General features: G+C 29.9%; 1 protein-coding gene across 1 annotated transcript; it reads left to right on the top strand.

Annotated features, from left to right (window-relative positions):
- Positions 1–7,233: 7,233 nt before the first annotated feature.
- Positions 7,234–15,620, top strand: LOC117928317 (3-hydroxyisobutyryl-CoA hydrolase 1-like). The gene is made up of 10 exons (XM_034848221.1): positions 7,234–7,306; positions 8,642–8,698; positions 8,955–9,034; positions 9,126–9,209; positions 12,167–12,251; positions 13,088–13,181; positions 13,300–13,413; positions 13,531–13,588; positions 13,704–13,802; positions 15,510–15,620. The coding sequence occupies exons 1-10, from the start codon at positions 7,234–7,236 to the stop codon at positions 15,618–15,620; spliced, it is 855 nt and encodes a 284-aa protein (XP_034704112.1).
- The last annotated feature ends 382 nt before the right edge of the window (positions 15,621–16,002 follow it).

The following is a 16,002-nucleotide window of genomic DNA, read 5'->3' as shown; positions in this document are numbered from 1 at the left end:
TTACTAGTGACCCAATCCATAGGGATATATGACCATTTTGGTGTCTCTCTCACCCATAGGTTACAACCTTCTCTTGACTTTGGCACAAACTCAATATCCTTTAAAGGTTGAGAGTCCATGTAGTATGGTAGTTTGGTGAATAATGACAATTGATGGTTTTACATTATGAATCACAATAGGTCCTATCCAATTGCATCACATACACTAATGCACTCACCATTGGAAAACCATCCTAACGGCTAAGACAAGTCATCCTCCAATTGGGAGGTAGTGCACTAAAATCTCAGAAGGATTGCCCAAATCTATGAACCAACTGTGGATAACTCATCACTCTACAAGGAACCCATGACTATGTAACTTGTACTCCACCCAACTTATGTACAATGTAAGTGATGTGGGGCATGCATGCTTAAATAATTGATTAGTGCTAAATGGATAATAAAAGGGTAACCAAGAAGCATAAATAAATAAATTTATAAATGTATCCCAATTTTTTACATCATGTCATGCTTTCTAGGGTTCAATCCCAACAACTATAACTTACAAAAGAATATATCAAATTCCATTAAAGGAATAATTGTGCCTCAAATTTTATGATCACAAGTTGTTAGGATCACTTAAGAGAACACTCTATCTCAAACCCATGATATCATGGTGCATATCTTGACAATACCTATTTTCATCTACCTTAATTAATAGTGACCCAATCCATAGGGAATACATGACCACCTTAGAGTCTCACTTATAGGTAAAGCCATTGAAGACCTTGACACTGTCTTAATAGTCTCTCAAGGTTGAGAGCTTATGTAGTATAGTAACTTGGTGAAATCATGACTACTTGGTAGCTAGTGTCATCATTCACCATAGGTTAATATATAACCTTACACACTAGTACTTCACCATGAAAAACCTATCATGATGACCAAGATATGTCCCTCTAATTGGAAGCTACAACCTAAAATGGATTTCCAAAGTCCATGAACTAGCTATGAACTACTCAATTGCTTGCAAGAAACCCATGAATTGGATCTTCCATGCAAATCCTAATACACTGAAGTCATGTACAATACAAGTGATGCAAACCTAAATGCTTAAATAAACCATAGTATAAAAATGGAATAGTAAAGTGAAAACATCAACTTGCTTTATTATATCATGTTATTTTTTTAAGGGCTTTCAACAATCTCCCACTAGCCTTAAAAGCAAACTGGGCATCATAGAAAGAGTTTGCTCTACAATCACATTACCTTTCTAAACTATCTCACGAATTAGGTTGTACTTCATCTTTACGTGTTTCCCTTTTGATTGACCTTGGTATTATAGACTATGCCATCATCTCACTATTTTCACAAAATAGGATCATGGGTGTGCCTTAAGTCCCATAAAGAACATTTTCAAGCCAAACGACCTCCTTTGTTGCTTCAAATATAACAATAAACACTATCTAAAGTGTACACATACCTAGAGGTATTCCAGTGAGAGTCTTTACCAAACTAAAAGTCTAAATTTATAAACTCAATGGGCACCAACTCATCATAATGATGCACAAGCATATAGTCCCTTGTTCTCTTAAGATACTTGAGTATATGATTAGCATTTATCCAATGCTCTGATCTTAGATTTAACTAATCTTGACTGATGATAATAATCCTACATCATTCTTAATGAGTAAATTATCATCTATTTACAAGATCTAAAACACCATCGTACTTCTCTATGCCTTCTTGTACACATAAGGTTCATCCTTGATTTAATCAAAATAAAGAGTCTTGATTACTTGATCAAAACACTAGTTCCATGAATGAGATGATATCCTTAATCCATTTATAGATTTATGCAACTAACATTCTAGATGTTCTTGGCCTTTTGCTATGAAATTTTCTAGTTGAATTACATTGATGCCTTCATCAAGGCAAATGTTCAAAATACTATTTAGACATTCATTTGTTGTATCTCATATTTGAGATGTGTTGCAATGGTTAGGAGTACTCTGATAGGATTTAAGCATGACAATTGACAAAAATGTCTCCTCATAGTCTAAATCATGTTTTAGACTATAATCTTAGCCTTCTAAACATTTTCATTTGCTCATCTCTTCCTCTTGTAATCCCACTTACACCTTATTTGTTTTATTCCTTTAGGTGCTCCTACAATATTCCAAACTATGTTAGAATACATAGATTCTAACATAGTCATCATAGCTCCTTGCCATAAGTAAGCATTAACATTGCTCATTTATTCATCATAATTTGTAGGATACAACCCTCCCACACTACAACGAGGCACTCATGTAATAAAAGTATCAGCAATGGTATGTGCTTTTACTCTTAGATCCATAGTATCTTGTGCAAATGTGAGACTATCTTTTAGTGTTCTCCAATCCATATCATCCTTTTGCCTTGTTGTTATTCCTATAGTTTGTCGACTTGACTATAAAAGTAACAAACCTTAGTCTCTTTTTGGATAACCTATAACTAATATACCTTTTGACCTTACTTCCAATATGTCTACCTTTAATTTCATCACATTTGTTGGACACCCCTATATGTGAATATGTCAAACTAAGTTTATGACAAGTCCATATCTTTATGGAAGTCAAATATACCAAATTGGAACAGTACTAGGTATAGGAAGGTAAGATATAGTCTCTAAAGTATATCACCAAAAGATGTGGGAAGTGGAAAGTGATAAGAATCTCATCATCAATCTCACTATGTGCATCAAAGTTTGATTTTTTTTTTTTCTACTACTCTATTTTGTATTGGAAACCCGAATCCATTCAATTGGGATATAATCTCATGCTCCCTAAAGAAAGAATCAAACATATTAGACCTTCTTCATCAAATCGAAGTGCCTCGATATGTTTACCCAATAGGTGTTTTGGGTTTTACCTTAAATCTAATGAATTTATCTAAGACATCAAATTTTTGTGCTTTAGGTAAATGTATCTAAACCGATAGTAAAGGTGTTGCCTCCATTTTGTAATTATGCTTTTAATTTATAAATATTAAATATTAAAAAATCACAAAAGTTTAGGTTTTACTGCTTTTAAAAGTAAAAAATAATTTTGCAATTATGTTTTAATTTTATAAATGTTAAATATTTATATAAATAATTTCATTTTATAATATTAAATATATTTATTAACTCTAATTTTTATTTTTGTTTTGAAACAAAAACAAGAAGTAGAAATTTATTTTAATGATTTTTATAATTTTGTGTATATTGAAATTTTCTCCATGTTCATATGTAAAATATCTTGTTGGGTAAAAAAGAATAAGATGTTGATGAATTGTGGATTGTCTTTCCACTTTAAAACTTGTTTTAAAAAAATTAAAAAAAATGTTGATACCTCTATTATTTTAATTTTTATTATGAAATTTAAAAATAAGAAGTTAAGGGAATTATGATTTTCATAATTATAATATAGAAGTATAATTAAAAAGTGATTTACTCTTTGAAATGTTCCAATTCGTTTACATTTCTTGAAATAAGGCATTCTTTTGTATGTTCTATTTAATACACAAAACATATTTCAAAAATTGTATATGATATATTGCTCAAGTGATCTCCCTGTGATACTGATTCTAGTGTTATATAATTACTGTATAAATTTTTATTTCTTGATGAAGTGGATTTTAGACATCCTTTGAATCTTAAAAACAACATGGAAAGGGAAAAAGACTAAGATGAATGTTAATTTTTCTTCCTTGAAAATGATGAAAAATATTGAAAATGATAAGAAATATATAGAAAATTGGAATTATGGGAGACATTTAATATTGTGAAACTCGTGTCTGTACAAAAGGTAAAGGATTCAATTTATTCATTTAATTTCTTTTCCTTTTTTCCTTTCTGTGCCTTTTCTCCTATAGTTCATATAATTAAGATTTAGGTCCATTGCTAATTCAAATAAATGTGGTTATGGTTGTACCATTTCCTTTTATTATTATTATTATTATTATTATTATTATTATCACATTGCAACTATGTCACAGTTGATTTTAGACAATGATGCCACCCATTGTTATTAGAAGCAATTGATCCAACCACACATGCTAACTGCTGCCATAGATATTGAGTCAACACCTTTTAAGATGTATTGTTTATTAGATCCCTGAGTAAAGTAGGGGCTAAGACGTTGATTGTGGAAAATAAGGTGCGACTTTTGGTTGGCAAAGAATGCATGCTTGATTATATTTCCATTTCTGAACCAAGTAATGTTAACTTTGTACTTTTGAGGTTGATTGAGTGGAACAGTGATAGAATTGACGAACAATATCATCTTAGTAGATGTCCATCAATGCAAGTGGTTGCTTCCTAAAACTCCTATGCAGTATTCCAAGAAGGTTGTGATTATAGGTTATAACCTAGTTAGCTAACTATTGAACATGAGGGAGAGGTGATGAAGGTGGGGAGAAGGTGGAAATTTTTAAAGGGTGAATTAATTGTTGAGTAGGAAAAAAAAACTTTTTGATTGATTTTTTGAAGTAAGAATTGGAAGAAAGTAGGGGAGGTTAGAATTTCCTAGGATTTTGGAAATTTTGGAAAAATTGTGGACTAAAACTTGCTAAAATTAATGAGAGAGGATTGTTGTTCCAATTAGACTCCCTATGACCCAAATGTATACTTATTCATTGCTAGAAATGGGAACACCAAAGGCTCCTACAACGAGAAAAATTTCAAGAACCGTATCAAACACTCGTACCACATACATGCACAACTATTTCTCCGACAAGGAATAGTAAATGCCAAGTTAAAAAAGAAATAATATACAAGAAATTACATTCAACAACTATTTATAATCTACAAAACTAAGAAAGAAATGAAAGTGGAATGAATTTACAAAATTGTAATACCTATCATAGCCAAAAAAAATCCTCACAAAAATTCTCTACCGCGCCTTTTTGAATTCTTTCTTTCATAATGGTGCCAAAGCTTTACCACTTACCAAAATTCCTATGTGTTATCCTTAAGTATAGGGTTATGAGTGTAGCTTTAAAACCCATGAGCTAGGTGTTGAATCTTAGGAAGAGGTGGTGAAGGTACAAGGGCGTTGTACAATTTAAAAAAGTGAATTAATTGTGAATTGAGGGAAAAACTCTTCAACTAATCTTTTGAGGTGATATTGGAGGAAATAGAGAAGTTTAACATCTTCAAGTGTTTTGGAAAAATTTTAGAATAAGGCATACTACGATTAATTGGACCAAATAGGTCGAGGATTAGGGTTCCTTTGGACTTTCCCTAGGGCATAAATGCACTCTTCCATTACCATACTTGAAACATCAAAAGGTGCTCCACTTGGATGATTTTCAATAAAAAAAAACTACATACTTCTCTTTCTAAAAGTCTCAACATTGCATCATTTTTCATTTTTTTCACATTAAAATTCTCTCATATTCCCCTTTGCCAAAACTCAGACTTAAGGGTTCAATAGAAGGAATAACAATTTGAAATGGTCTAAAACCACTAAGAACTTAAAATCCCACAAAAGAAACCCTTAAACCTTAATTTCTAAGGTGAGAAACATGGATTTTCTTCATTAAAAATAGGGACCCAAGTTGCAAAAGAATATTTTATAATCAACCTAACATAAGAGATGCATTCAATACCTAAGGAAGTGTTGTATGGACTCTTTCTCACTGGCTTATAAAACTAATTACTAACTACTATCATAAATGTAGAAACTCATAAATATAATATTGAAACCAATAGTGTCATTAATAACCTTGACAATTGTACCAAAGATGTATAAATTTGTAACAAGATAAACTAGAGTACTTACAACCAACAAAATATATTTAAGTTATTAAAAGATAACAAACACTATTAGAACTAATGGATTATTAGGAAATCAATAGTTAGAAACTTGAAGGAAGTCTAACACCCAAAGGCACCAAAAATCCTTTTCGTACATAGTTGCAAAATGGGCCTATATTTGTCCTCAATTATTGCCCTTAAGTGTTTGGCTAGGTGGAGGCAGGAATGAAATAGCTTACTACATCTAAGAGCAGAGGAGAAAAAGCAAAAAAGATGTAACCAATTTGGGAAAGATAATAGCTAGGAAAACATGCTTATGTAGTATGAGAGTGTCGCCTTCATTGCCACCTAAAAAGAATGTGTGCAAAGTGACATGGGCCACGTTGGCCTGCTATGTCACCCAAAATTCTGGTATTAACTTCCTTGTATGTTTTAATGCATCTCCTTGCTTGCCTTGTTTAATACACCTTAGGTATTCCTTTGAGGTCTTTTATTCACAAATATGGATTCAAAATTGTATCAATACAATGGAAAAGTAAGAAAATAGACTAGACAAATATGGTGTTGGGAAATATGTTTGATACTAGAAAGGTGCTAAGGATATGATTTAATACAAAAAAAAAAAAAAATGCAATATATGATCTTAATTAGCATGTTGAGAGTATGACTCTTATATAGAAAGTGTTAGAAAAAATAAGTTAATTCAATCTCAGGTAATCACCCTAGAAAAAAAAAGCTAATTCAATCTAAGGTAATCACCTTAGAGGGGAGGTGAATAGAGTGATAGTCTTTTTTTGCAAATTTAAATTATGTGAATGCAAGAGACAATTACATGCAAATATATAATAAAACAATATAAATACAATTGCATATAAAGTAAAAGAGTAGGGAAGAGCGAATGCAAACACAATTTTTATAGTGGTTCGAGACAACCCGACCTATGTCCACTCTCCTCTAGCTTCAATCCTAAGATTGAGGTTCCACTAATTCAAGGTTTCCAATCCAAGCCTTCAAGCTATACAATTGGATTATGGTTCCAATCAACCCTCTTAGACTTTTAGCTCCAAGCACCATTTAAATCCTCTCAAGAGTACCTCACTCTTGAACAACCCCTCAAGTGATGCTACACTTGAGAATCCTTAAGTGATACCTCATACTTAGACTTTTCTTCTTGAATATTTACAAATAAAGATAGAAAATAATATCATAAAATTCTAGTACAAAACATAGGCTCAAATGATATAAGATAAACTAGGATTGAAAGGTGCACTAATAATATGCAAGTTTTAGAACAATGGTGCACAAAAAAACACTATCCCGAGGCTTAAATATATTCAAGAAAGGTTTTGGAAGGTTATACTCTTAAAACACTGAAGATTGAAGCTTTTTTATAGAGGAAAAATGTCAAATTAGTTGTTGGGGGTTCATCCAATTAAGCTCCGATTCGATTGGTTCACTAATCTTTGGTATTTAATGCATGACAGGAGACCATTGGACCTCGACAGCCTCTCAATCTGTCGAACAAGTATTCTGGAAGAGAAAGAAGGTTTTTTTCACCCTTCAACTGGTTGAGCTGAACAGGTCAACCAATTTCTTAGTCAATTCAATTAGGTGAGCAGATTCCTCAACCAATTGAGCCGTTTTTGGTTCAACAACCATTTTTTCAACTTAAAATCTTTTTAAACAAGTTTGGAAAGCATTTGACACAAGGTTTTGGTTGAAAACATGAAATCATCCAATTTTAAAAGATTTAAAACAAAATAACTCTTGGATGATTTTGGTGCATAACTAAAGAATGTAATGCATGAAAAACCCTAGTGCACCAACAACCTTACAAAAAGATCCTATGAAGCTTAGGTCTTAAAAAACACTTTCCTTTGTGGTCTTCTTCTTCTTCTTCTTCTTATTGATTTTTTCTGGCTTGATTTTGTCTTTTTTATTGCCACTTTGGAAATCGTCTTGCTTAGTCACACTTGAAATATGATCACTAGTTTCAAACTTTGTTTTGTTATCATCAAAACCAAGATTAACCAAAACTTGGTTTTATAGAAAGAATATGATGAATAAAGAGTCAAATCCTAATGATGAGAACTATTGATCTATGGAGTTTTCTTACCTAAATCTATTAATGGAATTGATTTTTGACTATTTTGTAAGATTTTGTAGTTTTTTTTTTTGTTACTTTCATAGCATAAAAAATTTCATATTATGTACAAAGATGAAGTTTATTAATTTACCTTTTTTTCATATTGAAGATATATATTCTATTGGAACATCTTCTTGATCTTTCCACCACTCTCTTCTTACACATGTACACTCATTTTCTCATGCATTTATGCATATTATGTGAACAAATAAGATGTTGAATTAAAAAGTGATAATTAATTGATGGTTCTACTGATTATTATTTTATGTGCAAATTTCTCAAATTTTAAGGAATTTGGAAGTGTACGAGAAAGGTCCCATGGTCAAACTTTTGATTTTAAAGGTAAAGAAGAATTTTATCAATAAACATTTAATATAAACTTCAAAGAAACTACTAGCATACAATAACATATGATAGTGAATGAAAACTAAGAATTTAGAATAGATAGTCTTTAAACCTTTTTTTTTTGGGGGGGTAATTTAATATGCTTATGCTAAGGACTTCACAAAAGACCTCAATTCTTTTGTGAAAATGAAATATAATTCTCATTACTAGTCAAACACTTGGGTAAGAATTTGGAGTCATTTTAGTAACTGTCTAACAGAATAAAATCTTACTATTCTCTAACATATAGTAAAATTATATTATGGTTCAACACATGCTTTGCTAATTGCTTTTTGATTTCTAAAGTTATTTAATAGTATATTCTCATTAAATTTCCCTTTATAGGATAAGGAAGAGCGTTCTGTGCTGGTGGAGATGTTGTAGAAATAATTCTTTCTATAAATGAAGGTGAGATTTTTCATTTTCTTTCTTGCATTATTCAAATCTTCCTCCATCATCTTATTTTTATTCATCTTCTCCGATAATTTAGGCAAGTATATATTGTGCTTATTGCTCTAACCCTTGAACATACTCTTATTCTGTATGTAAATAGAAATGACAAAATAATGACAAAGTATGACTTTAATACGAAGATTGCAATCTTTTATTAATTAAGGTGTCAATGGATATATGTTATTTCCTAATATATGTTTCAAATGAATAGGACATTGGAGCTTTAGTGCAAGCTTTTATAAGAAGCAACTTACCTTAGACTATTTACTTGCAACATCTACAAAACCTCTGGTGAGACTTTATATACATATACATGTTGGTGATAAACAACTATATTTTTTTGTCCTTGCAGCATTGTGTTGATCTATTTGTTTCCTTGAAGGTTTCACTTATAAATGGAATTGTAATGGGTGGAGGTACCGGACTCTCTATGAACTCGATGTTTCGAGTTGTCACTGAGAACACTGTAATTATCTATCAACTTCTTATTATTCTTTAATACCTCTCATATTAATACTATCTTGTAAAAATATGCTAATTTTGTGAAATCTACTTCCATGTTTTACTTCTTAACTAATTCATTGTTGTGACCCTTTTTCTATTTTTTTTTCATTTTCATTTTTAGTTTGCATGACATAGGTATCAATTAAATTTTGCTTATCAATTGATTAGATAAAATTGTCACTATTAATTATCTTTCTCTCTCACTAGGTAGTTTCTAAATATGGTGATTATTCTTATTTGTGATTAGATGACTTGCTTCAAGGTAATCAAACAAAAATGGTACAAAACAAAATCTTAAGTAGGTATAACGTTTCATTAAAAGCCAAATAAAAACAAATATTTCTTACTAACGAGTTAAGAAAAGGATTCTTTTTTCCATATTAGTTTAACTTAATTATGTTCATATTGTTGTGGAATCTTGTTCATAAACATTCAATATATTCAATCAAAGTGAAAAAAAAATACAGAGAAGTGAGACAAAAAAAAAGGAAGAAATTTAATGTGGCTTAAAACATAAGTGCATTTCTTGTTGTAGAAAAAGAAAGAAGTTGGAAATACAAATAATTAGAAATCTTACCAATTACACTCTGGCAATTCAATGTTTCATACCTAACCCCTTAGAATTAAAATATGTTCAAACTATTCAATGTTTCTTTATCATGCTATACTTGATTTATATATTTGATACATTATCATCATTATTAAATATTTTATAGTAGGATTTAACCATTTTCCACTATTTTTCTTGATAAGTGATATTTAGTTTTTATATTTTCTATTCTTTAGTGAAATATTGCGCTTTTAGCCAAATATATTATACTTTGACCATTGTAATGTATCATAATTACCTTTTATGGTACTTGAAATTACTAAGCAATACCTATAGCCAAAAAGCTTCTTCACCGCTTCTATGATTTCTTTATACTCAACTTCTAAAGCAAATTGTGATTGTAACTTATACATCTAATTATCCAACTATGTATTTTTCTCCTTATTTTTTGTTACACATGTCAACAATAAAGTAGGTTCTTCTTGATATTCATTTTTAACATTATTGGTATTCCCTTCCACATAGTTGAACTTCTACGTTTATAAGTACAAGAATCTTTTTTTTTTTTTTTTTTTTTTGAAAAGTGTATGTTTGAATTTAGTATTTATTATATCTTTATCTCTATTTTGCCTTGAATTGCATTCTCTTCCACATCCTCTTAAGGAATATGAAATAACTTGTTCTTTGTTGATTGATGAATAAAAACCAGTTCTATTGGCCCTATTTCCTTGGGTATGACCATGTCCAAGACTATGCCCACAATTATTTCGGCTTTTTTTTTCTCATAAAGAACTTGCTCCAATTTTCTTACTCCTTTCTTTTCACATGAGTTTTTAATGATCCCATAAGTAAATAAATAGTTATAAAATTCTTTTTTTTCTCTTCAACAACCATAACAATATACTTAAAATCTAAAAATCCAAACATATTTTAAATTACAAGAATACCATTCAAACTTTCACCATGTCTTTTTAATTGATTCACAATCACCGATACTCTTATAAAAATAATTAAAGATTGATTGAGATTTTTTCATGCTCAAACCTTCAAGTTTTACTTTAAGAGTTAAAGATAAGATTTTCTTAACTTAGCAATTCCTTTATGTGTATTTTTATCATGCTTCCTAAGTAATAGTTAGGCTTGAAATCTTCTTAATGATACCTTCATCTATAGCTTGATGTATCAGAGTAAGGATGTTTTTGTATTTCTTTCATGCATATTTTTGTAATTCCACTGATTTTTGAATAGTGATTTCATTTTGTGGCTCCTTCTAACCTCTCTACAATTTCCGATGCATGTTACTAGTTGAGCAAAATCTTCATTTTTATATTGTACCTGTCTTAATTGTCTTTATTGAGTCTTTTTTATTTATTTATGAATCTTATACTAATTTGTTGGAGTAAAAAGGTTAAAAATAGACACAAATAATTATATAAAGAGATATGACTAGTATTAGAAAAAATTAAGAGAAATTCATAGTGTCTTCAATCATTCTTATTCAATTAGTACAAAATCTCTTATTTATAAATATCCATACCCAACAAAATAAAAACTTTTAATAACAAAAAATGTAAAAATATTTTAGGAATCAATTACTTCAATTTAGAGACAACAATCAAATAAAAATATTCTAATTAACTTTTCAAAATCAAATCAAATTACATATTTTAAAATTTCTCTAATTTAAGTTTACTTTTCAATAGTTTTCAATAGCTAGGATTTAAAGGAAATGACTTTTATAATGTTTTACATGCAAAGAAAAAACAAAAACAAAAAACCAAAAACCAAAAAAAAAAAAAATTGAAAAGAAAAGAAGAAGGATACAAACATATATAGCATGACACCCTTAGTTACTAATTAACTAAACCAAAATTCAAATTGATTTCAATAATACATTTTTTTTGTGTTTATAATCAAGCCAATACCTAGGATTAGATGACTAATGAGGAAGATGTGTGTTAAGCAACCACTTAATCATATTATGAAGTAATACAATATAAGTAAAATAAAAATAAACATAAACAATTAAATGGGATAAGAGTGACCTTTGTTGGTTGGCTTGCGAGACCTAAACATTTATATGAGAGGAGTTAGGGATGTAGTTTTGGCCTCTTCAAATTATTTCATGCTAGCAAATAATAAGTAAACTTCATAATATGTGAATTGATCTTTTAGTAGTGACCATACATTAACTTATTAACTTATGATTTCTTAATTAATTGAGTTACACTTACTTCTTGTTTAGTTCAAAAGTAGAGCCAAATTGGAACTAATGGCCTACTATCAAATTAATATATGTGTTCTTAGTCTTTTGAAAATATATCAAAATCTTGGTAGCATTAATTCATTGGGTTCTTGAATTTGTGTAGGTATTTGCTATCCCAGAAGGACAAATAAGACTTTTCCCAGATGTTGGTGCATCGTATTTCCTTTCTAGGCTCCTAGGATTTGTTGGTAAAGTTATCAATTCTTATAACTTCATAAAATTCACCATAGTTTTCATCAGAAAATTTGGTATGTAGTTCCCTATTCTCTTTCTCCCTTTTAGGTAAATAGAATTTTATATGCATCTAATTAATACATTCAAATTTTGTCAAACATATTGTCAAAACTACTATCTTATGTCTACTACTCTTTTAAGATTAACAAGGGAATGGTGGTGAATTATTCAACTTTGATAATTTAGTAATATATGTATATATGGTCTGGACATCCTTTCCTAACTCAAGCAAATAATTTATTAAAAGTAATATGTAAAAATATTAAATAGAGAAGCATACGAAATTTGAAGTGCTAAAAACAGAAAAAGAAATAACTAAACAAACCTTTGCATTTCTTAAAAACTTCTTTGGTTATCTTAAGCTATTACAAGAGACCTTTATATTTATGATAGTTAAAGTAAGGTGGTATTTATTTTTTGGTTAAATAGAAAAAACCCAAATATTTGACTTTTTCTATTCAGCTAAAAGTAATATATTAATATCAATCAATATAATTAAAGTAAATTTGTTATCAATGAGTTTAGTTTAACTATGTTGGTTCATATCAACATGTTAATTTTAACTGAATAGAAAAATCCAAATATTTTTATTTTTTCTATTCAGCCAAAAAACAAACACCACCTAATTCTTATGCCATCAAATTTTTATAGAGGTTCTAGGATTGCTTACAAGTTTTGTGATTATTCTTTTGCCATATATGCTTAAACTTCAAACTGAATTTTTATATTTGTAGTTAGGTTTATGTGGTTTTGTCTTATTTTCCTTTAATTTGTGTTAATTGATATGAAGGAGAATATTTAGGACTTACTGGTGCACGATTAGATGGAAATGAAATGATTGCTTGTGGTCTTGCAACCCATTTTGTCCTCTCAAAGGTACTTTCTCTCAAAGATAATTCAAAATTATCTTAAAAGGTACTTTCTAAATGAAATTCACGTAAATGAATAAATGGTAAGACTTAAAAAATTGTAGCATATTCTTTGTTGTTACAGGATCTTTTTTTTATTGGAAAATGCACTATCTGAGGTGGCTTCTTCAAATGCATCAACCATTTCTAGGGTTATCAGTGGATTCTCAAGCAAAATATCCTTAAAGAAAGATAGTGCCTTCAGGAGGTGATTCTCATGAAAATTGATTGTATGAATTCCTAAGCATTTGTATTGAGTTTGCATCACTGCAACTATACATATGACACCCATGACTTTTACTGACTTCGATGCATTGATAAATAGATTGGAGACGATCAACAAATGTTTCTCAAGGACAGTCGAAGAAATCCTATCAATGCTGGTGACTATGATTGAAAAATTGTTTCTTTCATTATGTATTATATCTTGTGTGGGACCAAAGCAACAATGTTGATTATGATATTTATCATAATTAATTAGAATTTCACTTGTTTTAGGAAAATGAGGCTGCAAATGGAGATAACAAGTGGATAATCCAAGCAATAAGTTCTATGAAGTCAGCTTCTCCAATAGGCCTTAAAATTTTTCTTAAATTGGTAAGAACATTATGAATACTTATTAATTTTCAAATAAAAGTTCAATTTAATGAAAATTTGTTTTACTTAAAATAAATTTCCTTAGTTAAATGTTGTAATTCTACTTTATTAGTAAAATATTTATTTGACTCATGCTTAGATTGGAGAAGGGCGGACAAAAGAACTTAAAGACTGTCTAATCCAGGATTATACAATTGTTTGTCACATGTTTCGAAGATCATTCAATCTTGATCTCATTGAAGTATCTATAGATTGGATAGCTCAATAATTGTTTTTTAGTTATTTTGATAACTATTACTCATATAGCAAAAACCTATGCATTCAGGGTTCAAGAGCAAAATTATTTGAGAAAGGCAAACAACCTAAGGTACTTATAATACCATCCCTTCATGAATTGGCAGCATTCATATTGATATCATGAGACTCTTATAATCCTTTTCTTTTCTTTTCTTTTTTTTCATTGTGAAAATTGAGACTTTATTCATTTCTAGGGTGATAGTTTGTAGATCTAGATTTTGACACACCTAGACGGGGATGAATAAGTGTTTACTTGTATTAGCCCGAATTATTTTATTTTAAATCTCTCTTTATATATTGGGAAGTGAAAAGAAAAATCAATCGCAAGAGACATAATAATTTTTACATAGAAAATCACCCAAATAGTCTCTCAGAAACCATGTGAATATAAAAACCACGATATTAGAGATTGCAGAGTACAAATCCACTATTGAAAGAATAATAGATAGTTTTACTTAACAAATGTTATCCCTAAGTCTTGCTCACTGGTACTTATTTTTACATGTGCAACACAGCACCACACATGCTCAATGGGTTATACCTCAATGTGAAAGAGGATACAAATCTCTCTCAATATATACTTAAAGGCACAAAAACACGATCTTCTTTGAGGGTTTTGGTATACATGGACGGGTATTTAGGTTTTTTCACAATTTTTATCTCCAACCAAAACCTTTCTGGCATGTTGTTTATATGATAAAAACCCTAGTGGACGAAATCTAGAATTTTTCCAAAATAAAACATTGAAAATATGGAAAAAGAGATATTTCAGAATTCTAATATGAGAGCTTGAGTGCTTGCAGATTTTTAAAAATATTTTCCCTCAATTTTAAGGTCTAATGGCCACTTTATACCATAGTTGAATCCAATTAACCTTTCTCAGACCTTTCTATACTTACCTTTGGCATCCCTATAGATCATGCAATAACCTTGAATCTTCCATGGAGTATAAGACACATAAAACTAAAAAAGTCCTATACTAGGATGAATGGAACAAAATTGTCAATTCAAACAATGTTGCCTACTATAGTAACATAGGGGAAAAGAAAGAACCTATTAAAGCTTTCAACATCCATCCACATTAAAAGTTCAATTTAAATAGAGAAACTCAATTTTCAATCATCATTATCTCTAGAGAATTTTATTACAATGAAACATAGAGCAGGTTGGATTAAAATGAAAATGACAATGTGGTATACTCCCTTTAAGAAGAGTTTATGTAACAAATATTTAGATCTTCGATATACCATCTAAATAGCAGGTTGGATATGTCCCAGTAATCATCAACTAGTTTCAATTCTTCCTTATTCAAAGCATTTATTGAAAATAGGATTGTAACTGCCAAATTAAAAAAAAAATGAAACAAAAAATCAAATGCAGTCAAACATTCTTCTGTCATTCTTTCATCAGATTGAGTTAGGAGAACAGGGGTGCAAAAGCCCCTACATTGATCGCAGCAAGTGGTCCAATGTTCCCTTCAGCCAAAATCTTTCTAGAACACAACTTGAGTGCCCTAAATAACCAAAGAGTAAAGGGGAATGTAAAAGTAGTAGTCCTTGAGGAATCCTAAAATTTCAAAACTGATACTAATTTCCCTATAAAAGAACTATTAGCCATTAAAGTTGACACCAAAATGAGCCTAACTGCAGTTGAACTCAATGCAACCTATTAAGTATTTAATGTGTTTTGAGCTTGGAATCAAATTGGCTCATTTCCATATTGATTTGATCCCATTGAGATGACGATAGAATCTTAATAAGGTAAAATAAGTTTTTCAATATGAAGTAGTTTGACTATAGTAATCTTTAAGGGGATGAGCAAAAAATAGAGATGAAATTTTTTTCTTCCTTTTAGTAAGAGCCTTGTCTTCTTCTACTATTCTCCTAGCATGGATTTTATTTTG

Source organism: Vitis riparia, chromosome 13, assembly GCF_004353265.1.
Source record: "Vitis riparia cultivar Riparia Gloire de Montpellier isolate 1030 chromosome 13, EGFV_Vit.rip_1.0, whole genome shotgun sequence".
Taxonomy (NCBI): Eukaryota; Viridiplantae; Streptophyta; class Magnoliopsida; order Vitales; family Vitaceae; genus Vitis; species Vitis riparia.
This window is presented reverse-complemented; position numbering and strand designations above follow the sequence as displayed.

Bases quoted from the DNA above. Each gene is read 5' to 3' on its own strand.
- LOC117928317 (XM_034848221.1), top strand. From the start codon at position 7,234: ATGCATGACAGGAGACCATTGGACCTCGACAGCCTCTCAATCTGTCGA. The intron at 8,699-8,954 runs GTGAGATTTTTC...TCAAATGAATAG, and splicing joins AATTCTTTCTATAAATGAAG to GACATTGGAGCTTTAGTGCA. The intron at 13,414-13,530 runs GTGATTCTCATG...ATTGATAAATAG, and splicing joins AAAGATAGTGCCTTCAGGAG to ATTGGAGACGATCAACAAAT.